General features: G+C 27.9%; 1 protein-coding gene across 2 annotated transcripts in view; it reads left to right on the top strand.

The window, feature by feature from the left end:
* Positions 1-27,860, top strand: part of LOC136977465 (FERM domain-containing protein 4A-like) — a 146,034-nt gene that overhangs the window by 97,122 nt on the left and 21,052 nt on the right. For both annotated transcript variants that reach the window (XM_067272959.1, XM_067272958.1), the window contains exons 4-16: positions 2,642-2,740; positions 3,136-3,220; positions 5,060-5,139; positions 12,863-12,946; positions 14,131-14,196; positions 14,306-14,363; positions 17,046-17,132; positions 19,203-19,279; positions 19,350-19,454; positions 19,538-19,679; positions 23,867-24,008; positions 24,078-24,208; positions 27,390-27,518. In XM_067272959.1, the coding sequence (XP_067129060.1) occupies positions 2,642-2,740; positions 3,136-3,220; positions 5,060-5,139; positions 12,863-12,946; positions 14,131-14,196; positions 14,306-14,363; positions 17,046-17,132; positions 19,203-19,279; positions 19,350-19,454; positions 19,538-19,679; positions 23,867-24,008; positions 24,078-24,208; positions 27,390-27,518 (1,285 nt within the window). The remainder of the gene's footprint in view (positions 1-2,641; positions 2,741-3,135; positions 3,221-5,059; positions 5,140-12,862; positions 12,947-14,130; positions 14,197-14,305; positions 14,364-17,045; positions 17,133-19,202; positions 19,280-19,349; positions 19,455-19,537; positions 19,680-23,866; positions 24,009-24,077; positions 24,209-27,389; positions 27,519-27,860) is intronic.

The following is a 27,860-nucleotide window of genomic DNA, read 5'->3' on the forward strand; positions in this document are numbered from 1 at the left end:
ACATTTATGTTTTTTAAATTTAAAATATTTTTTCAAATATAAATTTTGAACGAGAACGAAAAGTATATCTTGGGTAGAGATGTAGTGCGTAATTGATACAATATGATACAGAATATCGGTATTTTGCTTGTTAATAAAAGAATTTGTAACATTGCGGTAATGAAAAATAATAATAATTCATTAATAAATTTGAATATACTTAAACAAAATTTTCTCATAAAAATTCTTCAAAACAACTTGTTTCCAAGTCTTAATCGTTCAAATTCCCACGCTTGAAATATGCATATTCTCACGCTTAATGTTTCTATTCTTCAAAATGCATAGTTTTATATCAACGTGAGACTGTCATTTCTTGTGGTTTCGTTGGTAATTATTTCACATAATAATACTGCACGAGTAATAAGTTAGTATCATTTGAATTTAAAAATTAAGATTTCCGATCTCTTAATTAAATCACAAAGAATGGGAAACAAAGGTTTTCTTTTTCGTGTAAATTTCCGGAAATCCCATAAAAACTCAACTTAATTTTAAATTTGTAATTATAAAAAAACGAATTGTAGATTTAAAGAATTTTTTAAATTCTAGATAATATGAGATTTTTCCTTTTTTGAGAATTGATAATAACTTCTAATATTTCTAGTTTCTGTTTGGAGTATATGTGTGTAATATAATTCGAGATAGACATATTTAATTTTAATTAATAGTTCGTTTCTCAGATATAAAAATTAAAATAACATAAACATAAATTTAAGTTTCTAATATTCCTATTTAAAAATTAGCTTATATGAAAATAACTTGATTTTCTAATCAAACTAATAAAGCGGACATATCGTTCTGTAGTTATAAAAAGGGCAAGTTATTTATGAATACCGCATCCAATGCCATACGAATAGTTCTAATGCAGTCTTTCGAAATAATTCCTGATGGACAGATATTTAAAAATTATATCTAAAAAAAGAGAGAGAGATTTAAACAGACGTTTCGTGTTTCAGTCCTTCTAATTAAGTTGCCTAATTAGCATAGATTAATATCGCCCAGAGCGGTTATGAAATCTATCACAGAAACTATAACTAAGTTACTATTAAATCTTAGATTAGTCAGGATTCATCAATGGATCGTGATGTATTTATCAGATATATGTATCAGTCATAATTACGCTAGAAAATTTCTAATGTATCATGATGACAGAAAATAATACATATATACTGTATATATTTTTTAACTCTATTAGTTATTGCACGAAAGTATTGCCACATTGCAAACATTTTTCTTTCCCGGCGTCTCAGAAAAGAACATTAAAGTTTTCTAATATCAGTTGTACACATTTTATTGGGCTGCAATTTTAAAAAATCGTAGACAAATTCCTACTGTGGTCCGCATGTTCATCTGTCCTTCCTTAATCTCGAGAACGGAGTTAGATAGATGAAAGTCGAGACCAGATATGAAAAGCTTGGGGGCAGGAGGTCCCTATTAACTATATACGAACTTCCAATTTTCACTGAAATTCACACTATTTTAATTCAAAAAAGCTTTACCCTGAAAGCTGTTAAGATGACTTGCACGACTCTACTGCTAGCAAAAAGGTATAATGTACAGGAGCAAGTCACTACTGATTTGAGGTGGAGAGCACATGATTTAAATTAAATAAATTAAAAATTGCAGCCCGGCATTGTGACGATGTCATAATAAATTACTGCTGGTATAAATTGATTTTAAAAAATCGTTGATTCAAATATAGAAGGGAATTAGTGAAAATTCAGAATATTTTAATTTTCGCTGTGGTAGAATTTGTTTACTTATTTCATGAATTATTGTAAATTAGAGCATCGCTATAAAATTTAAAAATTATCCAATTATTTTCACATTAACATAAGATATGTAATTTCACACTTAAATCCCAAAAACTTTATGCAGTTTATACAGGGTGTCTCATAAGTTTCCATACGTAGGAAAAATAAACGTTTTTATATGAAAATCCATTTTATTTGTATAATATGCTTTACATGACTATCATTGTGTTGAAAACACATTTCAATGCGTGTCTTCCACTGCTGAAGAACACGTTCAAGCACAGCTGGAGTTATGCTTGTAATGGTGTTGGTGATACGTTGGTTGAGATGATTTATGTTTTGTATCTTTTCCTGATACACCATGGCCTTCAAATGCCCCCAAAGGTAAAAATCAAGTAGGGTAAGGTCTGGAAATCTGGGAGGTCACTCCACAGAATAGTGTTAAAAACCATATGTATGGAAACTTATGGAACACCCTGTATACGCTAATTATATGGTAATATACTGTGCTGTATACATAACATTACTTTTGAACAAAGTATAATCATTTTTAGTTATTATATTGTTTTAATATACTTTTTAAAAGTGATGACAAGAAATGTAAGTTTTCATTTTATATATAAATAACAAATATTTCAAACTATCCCTATTCGTCTTCAGCTTGTTTTAGAACAGTAGAATAGAATAACATCTATATTTGAGTCTGTTTCTTGTTATCATTTGATTGTAGAGTCGTTATTTCCTGTTTTAAATGATATTTTGATCTCTTATTACAAATTTAAAATGAAATTTTAAATTAATAATAATAATAATCGATATAAATATTTAAATGATTTATTTTTATTTATTAGGAATCACTACAATTGGTTGCAGTTGGACAAACGGGTTTTGGAACATGATCTTCCCAAGAAATCATCTCAAGCGCCGTTTGTTCTTTATTTTCTTGTGAAGTGAGTTATCTTTATACTGTACATACTTTGTTATCGTAATCGAGGTCGTTACGAGCATGCTAATAAAGTCCTTCGCCGTGTATCTTCCGGGATTATTGGAGGAGAATGCGGTTAAAGGTCGCTTTTATTAAAATTGTTTAAGCACAGGTGTTTTAGAACAAGTTATAAAAAAGAATTTAATATTCGAATAGCTTTAATTTTTCTAACCCCCTTTTTAATATCTAAGTGAAGTAATCAAATAGCTTTAACTGTATTGTAAATATTTATAAACAGTACCACACAGACTTATAACCTATGATTTGTTTTAAGAATTTGTTTCAAAAAAATTAAATTTATGTATAAATATGCATAACATGTATTTGTATTTGTAACCTATATAATTTTTCTTCTTGCAGGTACTTTGTGGAGAGTATAACCGAATTAAGATGCAGTCACAGCGTGGAAGCGTTCTATCTACAGGCAAAGTCACTTGTTTTTAAGGCAAGTGTTCATTGGTTATTGTCCTATGACGTCACCACTGTATGTATTTAACTGTTTTCGAAGAATCTTCGACTGTATTCAACAGTTCGTTGGTTTGTGGTGGGTCGTACTTCGTCCTTTACTTTGCTGCTCTGATTTTTTTCTAATTTGTTTTGCTTGTAGCTTGCTTGAATCACGGTACGGGTAAGATACATTTCTTTTAAAATCCACCAATCATTATATCACGAAATTGATTAAAATCTTTATATTTAAAGTATATATACGAAATAATAGTTAAAATTCGAGGATATATATTTGTTTTTGTTGGCTTCGATAATCAGTTTTTGTCGATTATTTACTCCGTGTGTCGTTAGGAAACAGGTTATAAGAAATGCTTGGGGCGACTTCTTGACTCACTCAACCTGACCATTCACCTCACACAATGAAGTCGGATGAGGCCTCTTACTTATTAAATCCAATTTATTTTTATTTAGAAGTTGTTGATTGACTGTTTATATATCGCGATTTATACATAGATTGACTGCTAAGGGACGTCGAACTCTTAACAAAGTTTATAAATTAATCGATTTCCTTAAAGTATCGGCATGTTTTGCACGTGACATTGTTATTCTCACGGACTGCTAGTCACCAGCAGTAAAGGTCACGCAATGTAAGAGAGATTTTCATTATTTGAAATTTGATCCCTTCCCTTCAATGTTCCCTTCTATATTTAACACTATCTTAATTTTTCGTATGTTTATGATATTTGTCGAGTTGGTGTCTATAATAAACACCAGATACAACTGTTTGTTTTTTAATGAACTGTTTGCTTCTTCATCCGTTTCATGATTATTTTCCTCGACGAAAAGATTATTAGTTTCAATAGATTCACATGAGTGATAGCGGGAAGTCTTGTTTATTGTCTATAAATTTGTTATACCATAAATTTTAACAGTTGTATGTTTTACAAGTTATATTTTTAATGCTATGTAATCGTAAATATATACAGCTTAATAAAAATTAAATATATTTATTATAGTAATTACATTATTTAAATAATGAAATTTCTACGGGAAGTAATTAAACAAATATCCTGTGCATGTGTCATGTAATGTAGGTCTAAATTGTAAATAATTTTCAGTGTCCTTATGGGTTATAGTAATTATGAAAAAATATAATTAATTATAATATTTAAAAATTAAATTAATAAATTTTAGGTAAGTGATTGCGCTCATAAGCAACTACAATTTAATAATTTTTTACTCTGTTATGGTAATAATAATCAGGATTTAAATCATATTACATACTTAAATTACACAAATTCTATTATATTTTAATTGCACAACTTTTTAACTTAATTTCCTAGGATTATATTGTTAATTGGAGTATATAAATTGCAACATTTACAGGTTTTTCATAAACATAAAATAATAACTAATACAAAAAGGTTTTATTTGTAAATAAATAAATGCAACAAGTTATAAATTTATGTTTTTCATATAAAACTACATAAGGTAAATGATTAATATATAATTAAATTAAAACAAAATATAATTTTCTTTATTATCCTTTAAGAGTTGTCCTATAAATTTATAAAGTTTACAGTTATTGTCTATTCTTAATGTGTAAAAAATCAAAAATACTATTAATAAAATTCTTTTTAACTAGATTAAACACAATGAATCATTTTATATAAATGGTTTATAAATAGGAAATTTTATTAGTTGATATCCTGATTAACTTATTCAGTAATTTATATAGTTTCATTATCTATTTATTTCTTGAAATTCTATTTAATAAAACAATATTTCCTGAGTTGTTATTATTTTTACTTTTTTCTTTGTATTTTTGATATTATAGGGTGTTATAGAAACAGATAGTGAGACAGCTTTTCAATTAGCAGCTCTAGTTCTTCAAGCAACATATGGTGATTATGTTGAGTAAGTAGAAAATAATAATATTGTTATGCTTAAAATAAAACTGCTCTTATCTAACTAATAATAATTTTATGAAAGTTGTTTCTTTGCTTTTTGTTATTTTATACTTTTAAGTCATATTGGCTAAAAATAAGGAAATAAATTTTTAAATGGTTTATTTAATACCATTTAATGTTTAATTTAATTTGTTTTTTACAAAAATATTTATTATATCATCATCTGGTTTTCTTATCATGATGATAACAGGTCTTGCAAATAAAACTATTCATGATTTAATTTTTTAAAAACATTTATTTCCTCATGGAAATTCATAAGTAGTTTGTAATGGAACATTTATTATATAAAATCTAAATATTTTCAAAATATAAAAAATCTATTCACCATACCCAAGATCAGTGGTGAATCCAGAAGAATCCAAAGGGAGAACTAATCCAGCCAAAAATTAAAAATATTTTAATAATTAATAAGTACCTTTTTATTAACATGTGCATGATGATTGTATTGTATATAGTTTGATAAACGATATTTACATCTTAAATAAATTTTTAAATGTTTTTAAGTTCAAATCAAAAGAAAATTTTAATATTTTGTGTCAGTGTGGGATTTAGGTCCCTGTAGTCCTCCCCTTGAATCTGTCATCAGTAGTAAAAAGCTGGTTTCTTCATTATAAAAATGCTCTGCTATGTTGCACTTTCCAAATTAGTGACTATCTGACAACACTCCAGATACATGTACTTTTGAAGCTTCATTGAAGTGAATTGTCATTGAATGTGAAACTTTATTGAAGGATAACTTTGCAAAAGAGCTGAAAAGTGTTGCAATGATTGCACTCAAAGAAGTAACAGAGGATGGGTCTACAAGATAGTTTTTATAAATGGTATGAGCATGGCAGAAAGTGATTTCCTGTTAATACAGTAAAACCTTCACAATTAGTAATTTGTGACAATTCAGACTACTATACTCACTGGCCAATGAATTAGAAACAGCAGTTTAATATTTTATTGGACCACTTTTAGCTTGAATTACATCATTTACTTGATTTGGTATGGATTCTACAAGGTGCTGAAGTGCTTGTAAGTCCAATGCACACTGGGAGTTCACTAGACTTTCCTTTAGTTTGTGCAGATTTGATGGAGTGGCCTTTGCTGGTGGATATTGTCTTATACATTCTTGATGGGGTTAAGATCTAGGCTCAGTAGTGGCCAGGGTGGGTGGCAAAAGTTGTCCTTCATGCATGCTGATCCACTGCTGAACAATTTTTGCACGATGGACAATAGTGTTGTCATCAAAGAAAGAGCTGTTACATGCAGGAAAAAATACAACATTGCAGGATGAACTTGATTGACAACAATGTTCAGGTACTGTATTTTACAGACTATAAGACGCTAGGGACTATAAGACGCACCTTAATTTTTAAGCAATTTTTTAAAAAAAAATACCTATAAGACGCACCTGAATTTTGGAGGCAATTTTTCGAAGAAAAAAGTGCGTCTTATAGTCCGTAAAATACGGTACTTGTTGGAAGTCACCTAACCTTCCAGGAATATCAGCAGACCAGTTCTGTCCAACAGAACATGCCCCATACCATAACACCCCCACAGAAGAGTCATGTCAACGAGGCAAGCAGGTCCATGCTTCATGGGGCTCCTGCCAAACCTTCTGTCTACTGTCAGTACAGAATAAGGTGTACTGTGATTCGTCTGATCACATTACTTTTTTCCAGTCCTCAGATGTTCAATCACAGTGCTCTTGGCACCACTGTAGATGAACTTTCCAGTTTTTCACAGAAATCAGTGGTTTTTGTATAGGCCTGTGGCTGTTCATACCAATTCTTTTCAGTTCCCTGTGCATAGTATGGGTCGGGACGGGATTCATTAAATTCTGTCAATTGCTGCACAGAGGAAGTCATTTTTTCGACACTAGCCTTTTCAAACAATGACGGTCGTGTTCCTGGTTAAATGTTTCAGAGCCACAGTTACTTCTTTTAGACATACTGTGGGTTATTTTTCCACCAATTGAACACTCATGATATCTCACCTTTAGAAAAACCAGTCAGCTCTACAGTTCTTGATATTATGGCTCCAGCAAGATGGACACTACAATCAGCCCTTTTTGAAACTTCACCAAGTCCTTCACTTTTCCATTTTCATAAACTTAATGACCATACTGACCAACAGTGTTACAGTATTCGTAAACGGGAGCTTATGAACATGTGGTAACTCACATGAACATATTTTTGCATATAACTCACATGAACATTTGCATATAAACACAAAATTACATTTACTTAATATGGGAGTTTCTATTTCATTGGCCAGTGAGTGTATTTTTTAAAAAAATGGATTTGTTGATTCTAATTCAGGCTTTAATAAGTATTACTTTACTCTTAGATCAGATGCATCAAAATGTGATGTAGAAACAGTTACAAAAGTACTCACAAACAAAAATTACCTTCTTTTTTTAACCTCAGATTAAGAAATGTTGGCAATAACAAGAATGATGCTACTATTACCTGCATTGTAAAAGTCTATCCAACCACTGTATTTATTCATTTAAAGTGCATGATAAAATGTACTTTTTGGATCATACAATACACATTTGAGTAAAATTTTTTCTAATTTGGACTAGGCTTTTTCCTAATTAATCCAAATTAATGAGGTTCTTCTGTACTTATATTATTAATGTAAATAGAATCAGAAAATTCAACACCAAAAATTTTTTTGTAATAGAATCATTTTTTGTTTGAAGTTGTTTTATTATTTTCCTAGCTTTATTTACTTTAAAATCTTTTTAAATATTGGAAGCATTACATTAAGGCGAATTAAAAGTTTACTTTCCTTTTTTCTCACCTCAGTGTTATCTTATGTTGTTTTTATCAATCTAGTAAAAAAAGTAAATATGATATTCATTTATAAATAGTAAAAGAAATAAACAAAGTTAAGAAGTTCCAATGAGTGAGAAATAAATGAGAATTTCTAATTTGAATAATGTATTAACATTTTCTAGAATGATTATTTGATTTGTGTATTATACATAAATTTATATAAAGTATATATATGTATGTATATACAGACAAATTCTTGAAGACTAAATTAGTATATTTTTAAATTTATTGAAAACATATTAACTTAATCTTCAAGGAACCAGTAATGAAATGAATCATTTTTGAAAATTAATACTAATTGTATCAAAATAACAAGTTAATGTTTTTAATCATCAGATTTTAGTTGGAAGTGTGATTTGTTTTCAACTTTCTAGTTAAAAATGAATGAATCATACTTGAAGATTAATATTATTTTAATTTGAATATTTGTAATATACAAAAATAAAAATACTTTATAATAATTAATTAAACAATATTTTCTTCTAATTTGAAACTGTCTTTTGTCTATATTTATCCTTATTACTCAATGAACTATACTCAATAGATACCAGGCTTTACTTTACATCTGTTCTTATCTTGCTGTTTAGGTGTTGATACACATTTCAGGTGCTTTATTTCTTTTATACACTTTATTAAATATGGAATTACAAACGGCCGACAGAAGAGGGGAGAGTATCCAAAATGCGTATAGGCACCTAAACAGCAGAATAAAGACAGATATAAAGCCTGTATCTGTCCAGAGTAAAGCCTGGTGTCTATTGAGTGCACTTCATTGTGTAATAAGGATAAATTAAACAATAATTAAAATACATGAAAAAATATGAATTTTAAATAAAAATATATTTTGTATATTAATGTTTAAAAATATAATGCAATTTGCTATTTGGTTTTTTACAAAATTTTCCATTATGTAATGTGTATTTATAGTAATATTATAATTATGAAAAACATGTAACTTGCAGTATTATTTCAGACATATTAATATACAGTATGCCTATATTAATACACTTTCCGGCTATTACCAAAACTGGAAACAATGTCCACAAACTGAAATAATTTGGCATTTCAGATTTCTGTGTGATGAAATAATAGTGAATCACAACTTATTAACTTTAAATATTTATACAGTTTACAATATATTTCTACTTTGTTTTTAAATTGATTATCAAACAAACATCTAATATTGAACATTGGAAAATGATATATCATACAAGCAGAAACCTGAAATATATATACAGGATGTGCCAGAAACACTTGACAATTTTTAAAATTACTTTTTAAGTCACCCTCTAGATATCACTGTAATACAAACTGCCAGTACCTTCAGTCTACTTTGGAGTTCAATTGACATGGAATGCCTCTATACAACACTATATTGCTATATAAATGTCCCAAGACATTTATAAAGAGAGACACTGTCACAGCTACACAATGTGGTTTCTGATAATATACTTTGTTACTCAGGTGTTAAAATGGAATCCAAAAGAAAGCGTAAAGAATAGAAAACCTTCAGGATATCCTTGTTCAGTAAATGTAGCAGACAATGTTGATGAATTGTTCTATGTAGTACATAGTGACTTGTTCTACAGCCTGAAATGCATATGATGTATAATCTATTTAAGAATACACTACAATAAAATCTTAAGTAATAACTTGGAGTTACTGTGAGAAAATCAACTGACACAGATGAAAGTGATTTTACATAAAAGTGTGAATTGTATGAAAAATACCATCTTGCATAGACCTACACAGGTCAATTCCATTAGAGGCTGTTACACTTAGTATGTCAGATAGCAGATTTTTACTCAATGATATTTATTATCTTACAAGCAAGATTGAAGTTGTCCAGGAACTTAGGGAATACGACAAGAGACGACAACTTCAGTTTTTTTAAAAGTTTTTAGTTATTGAGAGTTGATGAAATCATCATAAACAAAGGAAGCCATTTCCATACATCTGGGTTCATGAACAAACAGAACTCATTTCTGGGCTGAAAATAACCTATGCAAATTTAAACAGCAACCTTTGCATACAGTTAAATTGAAGTGTGGTGAGCCATGTTTATCAAATTCATTTGAAGCAATATCATCTCATATTTTTCTGAAGATGAAAAGGGTCATGCTGTAAATTGAATGCTGAGCTCTTCATAGCCATGTTGGTAAAATTTCTGAGACATAAGATTAATCCTGCTATAAATATGTATTCCGAGACCATGTCTTCTCTTTATTTGTATTTATATTCACTACTAGGTGTATTAAGAGACACAAGGCTTTTTTACATCTTTATTTCTGACCTTGTGTCTCTTAATACACCTAGTAGTGAATATAAATACAAGATTAATCCTTGTCATTTATTGTTCCAGCAAGATGGAGCAATTTCACATACCTCATATGTTTTCATGACAATTTGCAAAAAAAAAATGTTTCTGTATGTTTCTGTGTGGGTTCAGTTCTTGCTTTGGAAACATTAACTGGTTTGCTCACCCATCTGACTGAACAATCTCAATGATGGACATTTACCTAATGTCCATTTCAAGAAGTAGTGTTTTATATTAATTCACTATTATTTAAAAGACTAGTTATTATTGAACTGCTGTTAATTTTTATGCTGTTGATAATAGATTATCCACCTATTATGAACACACAAAAATTAGTATAATTTTCTTAGCAACTTGTATAAGTAAATTAATATGATTTTATAATTTCTATCATTAAATGGCCATAGATGATCATTTTTTATGTATTTTGAGTACTAAATAAATAAGGCATTCTGGTTTGCTGAAAAGTTCAATATCATGCATTCTTAGCATTATTGGTGATAGTTTTTCTTAAAATTATTCAAAGAAATTGAAAATTAATAAATACATTCCTTTTTATTACTCATGATATTTTAAGGTTAAATTGTAAATGAAAATTCAAATGTAGAATACAATTTAAGACTGTAACTGAGAATGGTCATTTATAATTTAATATTTTAGAACAAAAAGAAAAGTTAGATTTTTGTGTGATAGAAATATGAAAATCACTAAGACTTCATCCATTTATAAGATAGTTTTTATCTTATCTGATAATATCTTTAACTATATCATGATCAGATACATATGATTTTCATAACTCAAAATTTACTTTCATTCTGCATTATTTAAGAATTACAATTAATATTACTTTTCATTTAATAATTTTTATTATTGGGTTGTTCGGAAAGTAAGTTCGTTTTTTTTATTACTAGAGGAATTAGATGTATTTTTACCAGCCAATTTTATTTTAAACTACATTTTCATTATATACTTCGACAGCTGACATTTTAAGGCTTATTTGTAAAAAATTTTGTTTGATTCTGTACAATTGTTTTTTTCGGTGTCTCATCAAATTTGGAAAATCGAAAGCATCATTTTCGGCATATTTTGCTTTTTTATAACTAAAAAACCAAAATGCTGTTCAAACAAGAAAAAAATTGTGTACATGTTTGGAGAAGATGTGTTGAGAGAAAGACAGTGCCAAAACTGGTTTACAAAGTTGCATTCTGGCAATTTTAATATCGAAGATACATCACATTCTGGATGCCCATTTGAAGCCAATGAAAACAAAATAAAGGTACTGACTGAAGCAATCTGTCATATAACAACACGTGAAATCACTAAGAGATTAAATCTGTTAAATTGAACCGTTTATTACTTTAAATGAATTGGTTTTGTTTCAAAGCTCCATATATGGGTTCCACATGTTATTAAAGAGAGATGCTCTCTCTATGGTGGGATTTTAAAGAAATTTGTTTTTGAGCTTTTACCAGACAATTTAACAATTGATTCAAAAGTGTACTGCCATTGAGTAAACAAATTGAGTAATATCATCAAACAGAAAAGGCCAGAATTGATCAACAAACAAATTGTAGTGTTTTACCATGATAATGCCAAATTTCACACAAGTTTGGTAACTCATCAGAAACTGTTATAGCTTAGATGGGATGTGTTATCAAACCAACCATATTTGCCAGATCAGGCACACTCAGATTATTACTTGTTCCAGTCTATACAAATTTTTTTTAACTGCAAGACATTTACTTGAAATGACAATGTCAAAAACACTTGGATCAGTTTTTTGTAAACAATGATCAAAATTTTTATGAATGTGAAATCATGCTTCCACCAGAAACAATGACAACAGGTATTTGACCAAAATGGTCAATATATAATTCAATAAAATATTTATTTATTATAAGAATATTGCGTTTATTTTTCTGTGGAAAAAACGAAATTACTTTCCGAACAACCCAATATTAGTTTAATAATAAGGTAAGAAAAGCCTTATTATTGTTATCTTCGGGAGTGAATTCTTGAAATGGTGAATTCTTTCAAAGTTTATTCAAATCTCCAACTATCCTAATTCATGAGAAGACAATTTGAATCATGTAGTAGGTTATATATGACAAATTATCTGCTTGTGAGTTAGAACTGTTTGAGATTCAAATAAAATTTGAAAGAATTTGAAAAATTGAGACATTTCTAACGACAAGCAAGAAATGCTTGAAGTAGAGACTACAGTAGTTTGTGAAATGTTTAGTATTTAGTTCTCTAATAAAGCAGAATAAAGGCAAATATAATAAATTGTTTACATACATCTAAATTACAGAATTACATAAAAATAAATAGCTAAATGAATAAAGGAAAGCAAACTGTGGTAGATGCATTTTGCATTGAAATTATAGAGGAAACCAGTATTTTAATACACTGATATATAGTCTGCATATTTTTTTAGAAGTTAATGAGTTTTGGAAACTTCTTTAATTTTCAAAATTTGCTTAATTTACATTAAATTAAGGTTTTGTTTTTATTTATACCTTTAGTGACTTAACTACTAGAGACTACTTGAAAAGACTTCCTGTTTTACGAGAAAGTACCCTGAAAGAACATTTTTCTATATCATTGTGGTAAGTTTATTATTTGGTTTTAAAAATTTGCACAATAATTAAATAGAAACTTAGAAGAATAATTGAATGTTTACTATTCTCAAATCACTTTTTCACTGATGCTTTTACTTTTGACTCTAAGGTTTTAATATCTGTTATTAGTACTGCCTGTTGTTGTAAGAACTGTATCAGTGCTGAATTTCAAAAATAGTCAATGCTGCAACGGCATCTCCTGAACAAAGTTCAAGAGGAAGTTGTTTAATTGCCTCAACATACCCAGAACATTAGAAACTAGATTCCACTGGTAACTGCTGAAGCAATTAATTCTGTTTGTCACAATGGGATGATGATGTTTCATTAATCAATCCTGCATATCAAATGTAGAGTCTGTTGAGTTGAAATGTCTTAAATAAGAGAATGCACTAATACCTTGATGTCTTGTTGAATTTTTCTATTACTTTAGTCAAATGGTGGAAATTGTTGAAATACTTTTTCTTACAACATTTAGCTATTTTATGGATTTTTTTGACTTTGTGTCTATGAAGACTCTGATCAGGACCACTACAGAACATCAAAGATTAGTCAAACTATCGCCGTTATTAATCGGACTATTATTTTGCTTTTAATAATAACTAGATATTAAGTAATTTGATAATAGAGGTAGATGTTAGATGCCATCTCTTATCTAAATTAATAATTATAATTTTTAATAATTTATTAAATAATTTAGAACAGTGATTTAGCCAAATCCACCAGAATTTATTTCCTGTAAAGTTTGTGCAGGATCCTTTTGTAATTTATTTTTGTAGTTGGTGTTTTGTTAGGAACATGAATATATTTCATGTTCCCAATGCTTTGTGCTGTAGTCACCATACATTGTTCATAAGTATTTATTATTTAATTATTTTATTTTGGAATGAAAAATGATTATAGTTACTATTTGTATTTTCATATAAGAATAAAATTTCACATCAGTTATCATGTATCTGTACATTTCACAATTTCCTGTTTTTTTTGCAAGAAATATATCTCGTTATTACAATAGTCTTAATATGATAAAAAATTCAAACTATTTTAACTTTTAAAAATAAATATTTTACAATATGTCTGAAATTCTTATCAAATTTATTATAATGTTTTATATAGTACTACTAAAAATATTTAATATTGTGATATTAATAATAATTAACTATTAATATTTTCAGTGAAGATAAAGTTATAGAATTTTATAAACATATCGTTGGTCAAACAAAAGGAGAAGCCATTGTAAAGTAAGATATTTGTATGTAAATAAAGTTAGTTCAGTTATATATCGAAGCCAGAAGTTTTAGGATAATAAATTCTTGATTATCAAGTATAAAAAGTATGTGTATATTTCAGTTACCTTAGCATTGTTGAAAGGCTACCTACTTATGGGATTCATTATTATGAAGTAAAGGTAAGAATTACTATTATTTTACTCTTAATATGGGGAATATGCTCTTTTTATTTAAGTTCTTTATATATAATGTCAGTTTTCTTAAATGAATGGATGTTTCTTAATACTTACCATGCTGGTCCAGTTGACCTAGTTCCTTATCTGTGTACTGACTGATTTAAGCAATTTTACAGTATTTTCTACTGAAAATAAAAAACGATTGACTAAAACTAGGTAAAAAGTAAAAACAGTTTCTGATATTGGAAACATTTATCTGTACAATACTCAATTTTGATGTGTGTGGGCTTTATTTTTATGTATTATTCTATAATGTTATCTGACATGTTTCAGAGATAAAGATAAAATGGAAAAATTGAAAACTGCAATATAGCTTTAAAATTTGTATTTTTATGTATGAAATATATAGTACATTGATGAATTTATTCAAAATAATGATGTACTTATCAATATTATTAGTAGACTTTTTTCTGACCATAGTTGTTTTCGTAATTGAATGGGTTCAAAAAATGTACATGAGGTGGCATTAGCACTGTGAGAAATTTAGGATTTCAGCTTTTGTATTGATAATGTCTAAAAAGTATATAAATTGTGTAATATCATATAAACTATACATTTTAAAAATAATAACGAAGTTACGTTAGCATTATGTATTTGTTGATTTTTTATTAATGAATTCGAACAATTATTAATTAGTATGTTAATGCACCATATCTAAACTTAACTTATATATAAAAAATAAAACGACTCGATATTCGCTTGCAAAATATGGTGACAAAACTCCAAATCAGACTATGATCATGATTGGGCAAAATCACTGATACTTTAAATTTCCGAATAAATAATGTGAACTATTTATTAACAGACACACTAAAATACATAAAGAAATCATATTTTCATTGCTGAAAATGTATTGTTACGTTTTGAAGCTAGAAATTACAGGATATATTGACAAACGTAATATTGCGTTTTTCGCATTTTGCAAAGGAATGCGTAAAACATAATATTACTAGCACGGTAAGTGTTAAAAATACATTCAAAAAAAGAATTTTTTTTCAATTTATACATCAGTTAAATGAATAAAAGGAGGAGAATTTTTTCATAATATTTCTGTTAGAAAAAACTTTTTCTGTATTTTATCATTATTATTCTATTTATCTATTTATCAATGAAATATTTCTTTGTAAAAAGAGACTTCCTCTGGTTTCTATAATAAAAGAAAAAGTTTGAATTTATATTTAAATATTCCAATTCTAATTTTCATAATAACTTTAAATTTTGAATGAAATATGAGAATGTTATATGACGATATTTTTTCATTTTACTATTATGAAACAAATAGCAACTTATCTATGCAGAATGTCTCAAAAAATATACTCATTTCAATAATCCTAAATTTAAATATATATTCTCTTTAGCAATACTTCTGTATAACTCAAAAATCTGAATTAAGTTAAGCAAATAAAAGATTTATTTAGCATATTTCTTGTTGAATGTTTCCATATTTTTTTTCTTAAATTTTTTTTAGCTCTGTTGGAATTAACAGGGTTTCTCCTCTCATGTTCTTGGGTTTGGTCCCTGCATGATAGTAGAGTATCTGGATCAAATCAGCTAGTTTGCTGTCATGCTTTCAAGTCACTTAGTCAAAGATGTCAATAATGTACGGATGTGTATGAATGACAGAAGAATTTTTGAAAACTTGAAATGATATCAAATATTTCAAAGATTTACTGTATGTCTGCCTATATTAAGATATAAAAACTACAGTAGATAATTGATATTTTCCAGGAAATATTTTAAAAATGTTCTGGCAGTCGTCAAAATATATATAGGCAATCCATGGGGATCTGACCCTTGACATTTAGATAACTTGCATTTTTCATAGATAATACATTGACATTTCTGTCTGTTTAAATTACAAATTAGGACTTTACTGAATATCAAGCTGACAAGCAAGAATGTTGATTTGTCATATAATGGAGCTTTCTGCTAGTTTTGATAACCACAAAATCATCTGCTTTCTGTTGAATATGTGGTATTGATCTCTTAAATAATGTATATGTATTATAATATATTCACTGTGAAAAAATCTAAAATGTTTCAATCTTATTTTGAGATTTTAGTTTTTCTTTTAGCTCTCTAGGAACAAAACTTTTTTTTACATGATGCATCTCTATTGTTAGACTTGACTTATACACATTTTAGGAACACTTTGATCTTTTCATATTCAAATTTTCACTACTTGCTATGACATTTAAAATAGTTTTTTTTCTTGTCAAATTGGCTATAGCTTTCATAATTTCTTTTAGTTTATAAATTTACAAACCAAAACATTATAAACTTAAGTTTTCAAACACAAATTGAATTGTTAACATTGATAATGACTTCTTTCAAATGCTCTTAATTTTAAGTTATAATTAGAATTTAAAATTAACATTTCTATTTAATAATGAATAATGTTTATATTAATTTCTATATTAAAATTTAAATGTTAGTTTAATGCTTTTTATATGTAAAATGTACCCATGAATTATAGTTTATTAAATTTTTGTATGTATTATTTATTTGTTAATTCATAATTGAATACTATTTCCATTTTGAAATTGCAAAATATTTCATTTTACTTTTAATAGTTTTATAGAATATTTAAACTTTATTTAATTAATTTATTTTAAAAATTTAAAGGATAAGAAAGGTGGTTCTTGGTGGTTAGGTATAAATCATAAAGGAATTAGTCAATATGATTATTCAGACAGAAAATCTCCTAGACAAGTAAGTAAACTTAAAACAAATTAAATTTTATAAAATAAAAAATTCAAATTATAGGACAATAAGTTACAATCAAATCCTGTTAATATATTTTTTGAGGGAACTGAGAAAAATATCATATAAGGGAGAAAAACATACAAGTGAAATTATTTCTGAATTGCTTTCAGAATGAATATAATTGTACAAAAAATATACATACAAATTCTGTGGTAGAAATTAACACTGTACAAATTAATTTGTATGTGTAATTCTTAACAAAAAGTTTCAATTTACTACATATGTAATACATTTGAACAGCATATAAAAGGAAAAGTAAACTCAATTTAAAATTAAGTCATATACTTTTAAAAGAATTGGTCAAGGTTTGTTTGTTTCTTTTTCAATGGATTTGTCACATACTGTACCAGTTACCTTCTGAAACATGAGTCAAGTGAAAGAATGAAGTGTTATTCTAAAGGTTATCTCATACAGATAGTAAGCAGTGAAAGTGAATGAAAAACTGGAAAGTGATTGTGTTGCTTAGTGAAATTGGTACACAGTAGAAAATGTGAAAAATGAAGATTTTTTAATGTGGACTTGCAGAGCAATTTGCTAAATGCGAAAATTCATTGAAAACAGCATTTCATATTAAGCTGGATTTAAATTTTTGTGTTACAAAATGATGTAATTTGCTGTCAGTGCGGACTAATGTTAAGTAAATACATAATTTCCTTTTGCACTTTTTAAAATAATCGCTTAAAATTTTTCCATTTCAAAGTGTATAATGCATGTGTGAGAAATAAGTGCTACAATGTGCCTAAAAGTATGTTGATGTGTAAGTGTGAAATCCTATAAATAAAAAATGTATAATTAAAATGTTTTATAATGGAGAAAGTATAAGATTTTTTATCGTATAACTTTAAAAAATGTACAACTGAGAAATGTATAAACTGGGTTTGCTTGTGTTAATGAAAAATTCGTAATTCTTACATTTATTTTTTAAGAAATTAGTCTCATGTATTACTCCTTCAGTTTTTATTAAAGATACATATTTGACAAAAAACAGTGATGCTTTTTTAATAAACAATTTATAATCTGTTAACTCTTATTTAATTTTATAGCTTAATTTTTACATAAGACAATACAGTAGAGAGTCGTTTATCCAAATCAATTGGGGACTAGGGTTGTTCGAATAACTGATTTTTCGGATAACCGATTATGTACGAAAAAATATATTAACCTGTCCGATGTTGAAATTTTTCTCCATTGCGTGTCACTTTGTGTTGAATTTTTGTTGATTTTAAGCCTAATGAAAATTTTTATAATAATAATAATCGAGGCTATTGTATCGTTAAAAATTATTTCTTTATTTTGTACAAGCAAAATAAATATATTGAAAAATATAAAAACATAAAAATTATACTCTAGAAGTAAATCTAGTATCAAAAAAGTTCAATTCAGCACAACTGGAAAGCGTTCGGATAACCGACGTTTTGGATAACCGGTGTTCGGATAAATGACTCTCTACTGTACTAGTTTATTGCTGCTTTTCTATAAATTTGGACAAATAAATTTACATAATAATTTAATTTATAAATTTTTTATGCATTTCCAGTTTCAATATATTTTTATTATTTCTTTAATGAAATAAATTCAAAATTTGGTTAGAAATTCCACATTTATTTTTGACATTTGTAAAACAATTTATATTTATTGCTGTAGGTACACTTTCCTAACTTCTTTTCTGGTTACAAATATGATCAGTTTTATCTTATTATCTATTAGTATAAAAATTATTTTATGGTAAATTATTATTTGTAATTCTTTCGTCCGATGGCTTCTTTAATTTAAAAAAAATTATTTTAAGATGTAGTTTGCTCAAACATGGATCACCATTAACTTTCAGTAAATTATTATATTAATAACATGTACTATGATACACCTTCACTTCTCTTATCAAAATTATCATTCTTTGTATCATTGCAGCTTGTACTTTTTCCTCCTGATCCAAATAGTTTCTTTAATATTTATGATATTAAATATCATACAACCTGAGAAAATATTTATTTGTCTTACGTTCATTATTTATATTAGGTATTTCTTTGGAAGCAGTTAGATAATTTGTATTATAGAGATAAGAAATTCTCCATAGAAGTGCATGAAGTCAGAAGGTAAGTGTATAATAATAAATAAGTTTAAAGCAGAGAATTATTTTTCTTATGATAAAAATGTTTTTTACAGAGTAGTTCATGCTTTAAGCAGTTTTAATTTATATGAAGATGCTATTGAAGAACCAGTAGAAGATTATGATGAACTTTCTGATGCAATTTGTGATCCAACTACACAGTAATATTTTATATTATAAAATTACCAGTAGATTATTATTTAATTTTTAAGAAGAATAAAAATATTTTTTATTTTTATTTTAGAGTATCGGTTAGTAGAAGAACATTTGGTCCTGCAAAAGTTACAGTGTTTGTTTGGATTGCTTCCACACCTTCTTTAACAAAATGTATCTGGTCAATGGCTATATCTCAACATCAGTTCTATTTGAATCACAAGCTCAGAAAAGTACATATGATTATTATTTCAAAATTATAATTTTTAGTAATAATAGTGTATTTATTTATTTTTGATTTTTATGACAGTTTAAAAACTGAATAATAAAATTTATCAACAATAAGACACGAATATTCTTTTATAAGTATATCTCAAACCTAAAATAGTGTTGAAACAGTAAAATTGAATCTCTTTAATTAATGATTTTTATTGAGAATTGACAGTTTTAAAGTATATAAGTTTCTTGAATAGTTTTTAACTCAGCATAAACTCATTTCATGTTTTGTTTGTTTAAAGTTCTTTATTTTATTATAAAAAAATCTGTAAAGAGAGGGTGTTTTTCTAGTGTTATATTTTTATAAACTGAAAAAAATCACTTTAATCTTAGCCTAAATTAATTATCAGTTTGTTATATATACAGGGTGTATCAGTACACCGGTTACAAACTTTCAGGAGAGATAGAGTACACCTAGACAATGAGAAATCACACTTCAATGCAATGTCACTACATCAGCCAAAGATGTACCAGCATTTTTCTGTACTAAGAATAATAAACATGTTTTCTCACCCTGTTCGTGTCCTTCCTTTCTTGTGTTTTGTGTCATCACTATTGCTCCAGGAAAGCGTTTCCAACCATGCATTGCTATATGATTTCCCACTGTCTAGGTGTACTCTATCTCTCCTGAAAGTTTGTAACTGCTGTACTGATACAAACCCTGTATGTGTATATATACATACACACATACACATTATCACATAGATTTCAGCCCAAAATGTGAACGTTGGACGTTCAAGTGCCGCCATCTGGCAATTCTAGAAGGTTGATAATGGCATTTGTCACGTCTAGCATGGCAAATAGAAGATCAGTTTAAACTTCTTTATTTTTTTTGCTTGGGGTTAAAATTATGACGTATTTTATTAAAATAATGATTATTTAAGCTTTTATGAATAACATTGTAAAGAAACAGACAATTTTAATTCAGAAATTATTTAATTATTCAATTTTTTTGCAAGTGATGTGAAGTGCCTATAGAATTCACATATATTTCAGTTCATAATAGCTTATCATAATTCTGTAGGAATAGGTTTGTTCTTTCACAGCTTCTTCTGCCATCAACAGTGTAATAGGTTTGTAAATTTTCTAAAAATAATTTACCAAGCTGCTTTCGGATTTACATAAGCCACTGCTTCCCTCAACAAAAGTATGAGGTAGTCCTGTCATCCTATTGTATGGTAGGAGACACGACGCTAATTAAAAATAATTATTTAATGTTATTAAACATCCTATAAATACTTTAAAATAGTTTAATTTGTTTATTTACCTGTATAATTACCTGAATAATAGTTTAATTATATTATTCGTCATTGTTAAACGTGTTCCGCAATTTTTCAATATCCCATGAGTCAGTGCACAACGTAACGTGTGGCGCAACATGTTTTACTTGGAGTTAAATGTCAAACATGTATTTCTGCTTGCCGTACAAGTTTAACATTTGAACTTCAGCTGCAATCTCTCTAATCATTGAAAGAACTCTACTTTTTTATATTTGATTAAATTTTTAGTATAATAATAAAGTATGGTGTATATTTTACTATCCTAAATTTAATCAAATCCTAAATTTTCTGGAACTTGTGTGGTTTTTTTTCTGGACATCTGTTATGAATATAACAGATGTCCAGAAAAAAACCACACAAGTTTGGGAAATCTTGTTTTTACCTTGGAAAAAAGAAAACTCTATGAACTAAATAGCCATTTGAAAAGTGATGAAAACTTGTACATTGTCTTTTAATTTTGTAATTCTGCAAGTCTCTATTGTTGAACATTGTTGATTCAATGTAGGGTGAGCAGTTCAACTTTCTGTACAAGATTTTTCAGACAATGCTGTAAGTTAGGAGTCAGCAACCTGTGGCATGCGGGACGATTTTCAGTAGCACTTTGCTTGAATAGAAATGTAGTAAAAATTATATTTTAATCATTAATTACACATTTAAATGGAAGTCATAGTTTATCAAATGCCAGAGTACATTAAAAACAAATCTCTTGTTTGTATATTTCTATTGCAGCGCATGCGTTTACGCTTCATGTCGCCATCTACATGTTATGCAAGTGCTTCATATTTAAGAACGTAATTCAATTAACAACTTAACTTCAAAATTATAGATTTTTGAAGTTGTTATAACCAGACTAATTTTGATAAAATATATAATAAACTTGGTAGAATCATGTCGGCACTCAGAATACCACTATAACTTTTGTTTGGCACAACACTGTTGAAAAGTTGCCGACCCCTGCTGTAAGTAATTGGTCGGGTTGAGTATGTTTATTATCTCTTCTTTTTCATAAATGGCTGCCTTGAGAATTGCCCAAAATCTTCAATTGGTATAATTAAGTTAAGCCCTAATCAGACTATCAAGCATTGCAATTCTCAGTTCAATGCAATTCAAGTTGCAGTTTAGATTGCAAGTCTCATTGCAATCCAAACTGAAACTTTGCCCTCAAATTTCTTTTCTTGGCAAACTTCAGCAGGTATAAAGGAGATATCACTGGTATAAAATCCATCATTACCATTGATCATTGAGTGTTAGAAAGTAAAGTAAAATTTGTCATCTAAAACAAAGAACTTTTTAGAGAACAAATGTCACCAACCAATTAACTGGTTTAAGTGACAAATGTTTTCATTACCCCATCTGGACACTTCTTCAGGTTTCTTCTTAATTCAAAACATACTGGTTGTTGACATTCAAATATAAATCAAATGGTATGGATTTCAAATACAGTATGCACATACAGTCTCTGTAAGATGTTTAAAAAAAATTGAACATTAAGTTGAGTTGGAATGCAGAGAACTTCTGTGCATGTGTTCACCTCTAAATACAATTGAAAATTAAATGTTGGTTAATTAGTTGGTGAGTCATACATTTTATATACATCTCGGTGTTATGCAGTTAAATATTTTTAGAGAACTTTTGCAACAGTATTCTGCGCTTTATCCTTTCCAGTGATTTTTGCTTTTTCATTTTATCTAGAATTACCTGTTTTTTTCAATATTTAATGTTTTTATTTTCAGTCTCATGAATCAACTATGTGAAATTTTCAGTTGTAAGGCTTCAGATCAAATTGAATCCTTGTCACTATTTTCAAAGGTCTTTTTTAATGCTTCCAACTTGAATTTCATTAGAATTTTCACTTTTCTACTAAACCCATTTCTTTTCTGTGATAATTCAATCTCAGAATGTTGGAGAATTCAATATATAGTCCATTTTGAAATTCATTTTGTTTGCAAAATGGTTTATGGTAATCTTTTTTCCTAATGTTTTATTTAATAGGTAAAAGTTCTACACTCCTATGAATAACACATAAAAGTTGTACACTTTTGTGTTGCCATTTTGAAAGAAATAGAAAATTGAATGCAGAAAAAGATTCTAGAATGCTCTCAGAATTCTGTGTGCTTTCAAATTATAGTATGTACAGCATAATTAAAAATTATTGGCTGTTAGCTAGAGTCTGAGATATTTTGTGTGAATGTTTTTTATACACCTGATACTATATATTTGATGCTGTAGAATTTTTCACAACTCTTTCTATTCTGTTTGTCTATGAATGGCAATATAATAATCTTTTTATAATTTTTCAGATTTCAACATTTTTTGTAATTATTATTTTTTGATCTCTTAATCAGCTCTTCAGAAATAGCTGTATTCTAAAATATAAACATACTTCTTTTTTTTTAAACTAAAGAAATAACTACTTAAAATGTATTACATAAATGTATAGCTTTGTAAGATATGTTGAAAATACATTTTTTTAAGCTTTTAAATGCAAGATTTTAGCTGAGGATGGTCAGATCCTAAAATGAAAACATTTATTTTGTTTAATAAATGTTAAGTTCCTGATACAATGATAAAATCAGTGATTTCTTTATTTATAAAATATTTTATAAATATATTATACGAAGTTTTTTGCATTAATTACTCATTAAGTGTAAAATTAGTGTTAAATTAAATTTAAAATTAATTACTGTGCTTGATACATTGTATATATAAAAGACAAATTTTATATATATATATATATTTATTTATTTAAAATTTATCTTTTATCACTGTTTAATTAAGAAATTCAATACAGAATGATACATAGACTTAATTAAATAATGATAAATAATTCTTTAGTTTTCTTAATTAATTAATTATATTTTTAGAGTCAAGTATATGTTACACGTAGTCTAGGCCAAATAGCAGCCGATTTATGTCGTAGCATTCAATCACTGTCTTCTACAAGTTCTTATTCTAATTTAAGTCGAAGTGCCAGTTCAAATAGTTTGCCTGTTTTTCAAATAGATAGTAAGTACATTTTATCATCTCAAAATTTTTCAAAATAACGAATAACATTTACATTAATTTTATTTCTAGATTGTCAAAGTGAAGAAAGTAGAGTTGCAAGATTAGAAATGTTATCAGCTTTAAAAGCAAGAAAAGAAGCCTTAGAAGAGGCATTATCAAAGAAAACAGAAGAATTGAAAGCTTTGTGTTTGAAAGAAGGGGTAATTTTATTTATTTACTAATTAGTAAAATTTTAGAGAGCTTATTTAGTGTTTCTAGTTATATTTTAAACATAAATATTTTCAATTATATATTACATAATTTCTGGAATTATGTGTAAATTTTAATGTGTAATGATAGTTTTTTTAAGAGTTAAATAGTAACATCTATGATCTAGAATATATGTATCTTCCATATGATGTTATTTCTTACTAGTTTTACAGAAAAATTAAGTTTATTTTTTTTCTATTTTTCTGTTTTGATTTTCTTTAATTCATTATAAAATTTTCTTCATTAGAAAGATTAACTTTTTTAAAAATATTTTCAATGACCTTTATCTTCAGTTTAATGATTTAAATAATCAGAAGGTTTTTGACCATTTGGTTTTCATCAGTGTTTACTAGAGCAAACATCTTTTTAGAAAGGAAGAATATTGGCTTGAGAACATCTTTGGAACAAACATTATCTTGGATTTTTTTTAAAAACTGTGGAATAATCTATAGATCATAAGATGTTTTTAAAAACATGGAACATTTTATAAATGGAAATAGGAAGATTGAAAACACTTTGAAGGTAAATCACATGTATGTGATTGTGGGTTAATCAATTTTTTTACAAGATTGCATGCATAAGGCAGTGGTTTTTCAAGCTTAATTACACTGCACATAATTGCCATTCGTCACATTTGATAATTCTGAAAAATCCTGTAATGTATCTTCTCAGCATGTACCAAATTTTGATATCATATGTTTTGTTTACAGAACAATGTCTTTCAAAGTTTGCAATATCATGGACTCATGTCAAACAAATTTAGATGAAAATAAATGACAGGAAGACAGATGTTTCTCAGAAGAACAAGAAAATGATTTTTGTGCACAAAATTAACCTATAAAAACATTTGAATTCTTGAGAGTCATAGCATCCCATGCTGTTCTAATAGAAAAACATTCAAGAATGTAGTGACTTACAGACTGCATGTTATTACATCATGCATAGCTGACAAACATCATGACTACCTCTTGCAACAGTAATGATAGACCTTTATATCATTTTGATGATTTCAGATTGCCAAAAATGACATCAGAGCAGAAAATTGTCACCTTATGCATGCATTAACTATCCATTTTGCAAAAAATTTAAACTGTGAACTTAAGATAAAAGTTAGCATATTATTATTATGTTGCAAATTTCATGCTCATCTGATCTGGTGCCAAGAACTATGCTGGACTAAAGTAAAAGCATAGCTACCCAAAACATTAGAGCCGCCACAAACTAGCGCTTTGCAAGAGCAAACTGCTAGCAAGCGTACCCTAGCACAACCGATGACGTCAAAGGCTCCGCCTCTCTATTCTTGCTCACGTGGTTTTTCCTTTGCTAGAGCAGCGATACGAGAGTACTCTCGCTGTTCACAGAATTCAACAATGAGAGCAGTATAACTAGCAAGAGAGAGCAGGGGAAAATGGATGTCTACATAAACATGCCACATGTCGAAAAAGAAATAATAGAATTTTATCGATGTACGTAAATTACATGATTAATACATTCAGTATTGAAAAGAAAATGGTATAAACATTGTATATTGAAATAGTAAATAGTTATTTATAAATAGGCTTAAGCCTAGTTAGGCTTAACTAGTAGGCATATTTTTCCCACGCTGTTTCAAAGTTAGGAATGAAAACTGACTGATTACGAGTATAGGTTATAATATTATAAAATCTTTGTTCTATAGCCAATCCACATCTGTGGAATCCATGTCATGTGAACTACATTACACAAGCAAACGTTGTGTAGTTTGTGACTGCTTCATGCCCACGTAGCTTACCTAGCAAAAATGGCCCATAGCATCATGGGAAAAAAGGCAGGGCTTGGGAGCGCGACCGAGCGTACACTAGCTCTCACTTCCTGTAGTTTGCGGCGGCTCTTAAGCTGTGTTATTGTCAATGTCTAGAAACTTCCTAACAGTGTGACATGTGTTAAATATTGCAGTTTTCTGTAGTGCCATGTATATGTTTTTATTAAGGTTTAATGTTTTTAGACTTTTGTGTAATGTATTTGGTATAATACCAATAGAAAAGAGAACAACATGTGCAATAAATACCTTATCCATCTTCCACATCTGTCTTATTTCTTGAGCAAGTGGAGTGTACTTGTTGATTTTTTCAGTGTGAGCAAAAAAGTGCATCACATCACAATGTGTACATTTATTGCTTTATTTTCCAAGTAAACTGTTTTTCCATGTTATCTGAAATTTTCAGTTTGAGTTCATTTCAAGTTAAATTTCTTGGATTAAATTACTTAATCTTTTTCTATTTTTATCTTTATTCTTATTCTATTTCTTTCTTCTTCTGTCATACTTTCTCTTTGCTTTCTTTTTTTCCCTCTTTTCTTCTTATTTATTCAATATTTTGATTAATATTTTGTTGATTCCAATTTATTACTTCTTCCATATTATTTCTATGACTCTCCTGAATTGATTATCTTTTGTGTGAAACAACACTAAAACTATTTCTATACTTAAATCACAAAAGAAAAGACAATTGCAATTAAATAAATAAAAATTATTAAAAATAATATAAAAACTAAACAATTCTGTATGCTTTGGGAGCAAATGAATAGCCATCTCTTCACCCCCCAAGTCTGAGTCAAAAGTGAAATCCTTTTGTGTCTCCTATACCTACACAAAGACCTTCCTTCCTTTTTTTTAACCCATTCCATGAATTCATGCAAAGTCCACAGAGGAAGTTCATGGGTGGTTCTTTTGAAGAATGAATTGTAGACTTCACCTGTAGACCTGCTTACACATTGCTTATTTGTAAAGTGTTGGTTTAAGTTTTGATGGGGACAGAACATTTTGATTTTAATATATATACAGATTATATATATATTTTGTTTGGGAAGTATTGGGAAAGATTTTCAGTTATATCTCTTGAGAATTTTAATATCTGACGATTTATTAGTCTTAAACTATTTTTAACATTATTGAATTTTATAATGAATAATTTTGTATAATGCTAATGCTTTGATTATCTTAGTATTGCAGTTTCACAGATAACCTTTCAAAATTAAATAATGATAATCCCATAATTCATAACCATAAACAAAAAAAAAAAAAAAAAACAAAATTTCTACATAGTTTAAATATAAATTCTTTGTGTTGTCATTTAAAACGTTATTTATTTTTAGGAATTGAGTGGTGAATTACCTATAGAAACACCTTTATCTCCTGGAGAACCTATTCCTCAAGTTAGACGAAGGATAGGCACTGCTTTCACTTTAAGTGATCAATTGATATGTAAATTAAAATCCAAAGAAGTAAGTAGACATAAAAGCAAGTTTTAATTTTTTAGTATTATATTCTAATTTCTCAACTCAGTATTTATTGATAATATCAATACTATTTATTTATATTATTAAATTCTATACTTTCTCTGTGGTTTACACACTTTCATACAATATTAAGCATATAAAAACATTACAGAATTTACTACAAAGTATTTAGGAATTGTGGATAGTTTTTAATTATTATAAAATCTATAACAATTATAATTGTCCTCAGTCTATATTACATGAGTACAAAAAATTAATATACAAGAAACATCTATATAGTCTCTGCCAAAAACACAAATAGGAAAAAATAATAATTTTTGATCTTAG

The sequence above is a fragment of the Centruroides vittatus genome, unplaced genomic scaffold, assembly GCF_030686945.1.
Source record: "Centruroides vittatus isolate TY-2023 unplaced genomic scaffold, ASM3068694v2 contig_459, whole genome shotgun sequence".
In the NCBI taxonomy this organism is placed as follows: Eukaryota; Metazoa; Arthropoda; class Arachnida; order Scorpiones; family Buthidae; genus Centruroides; species Centruroides vittatus.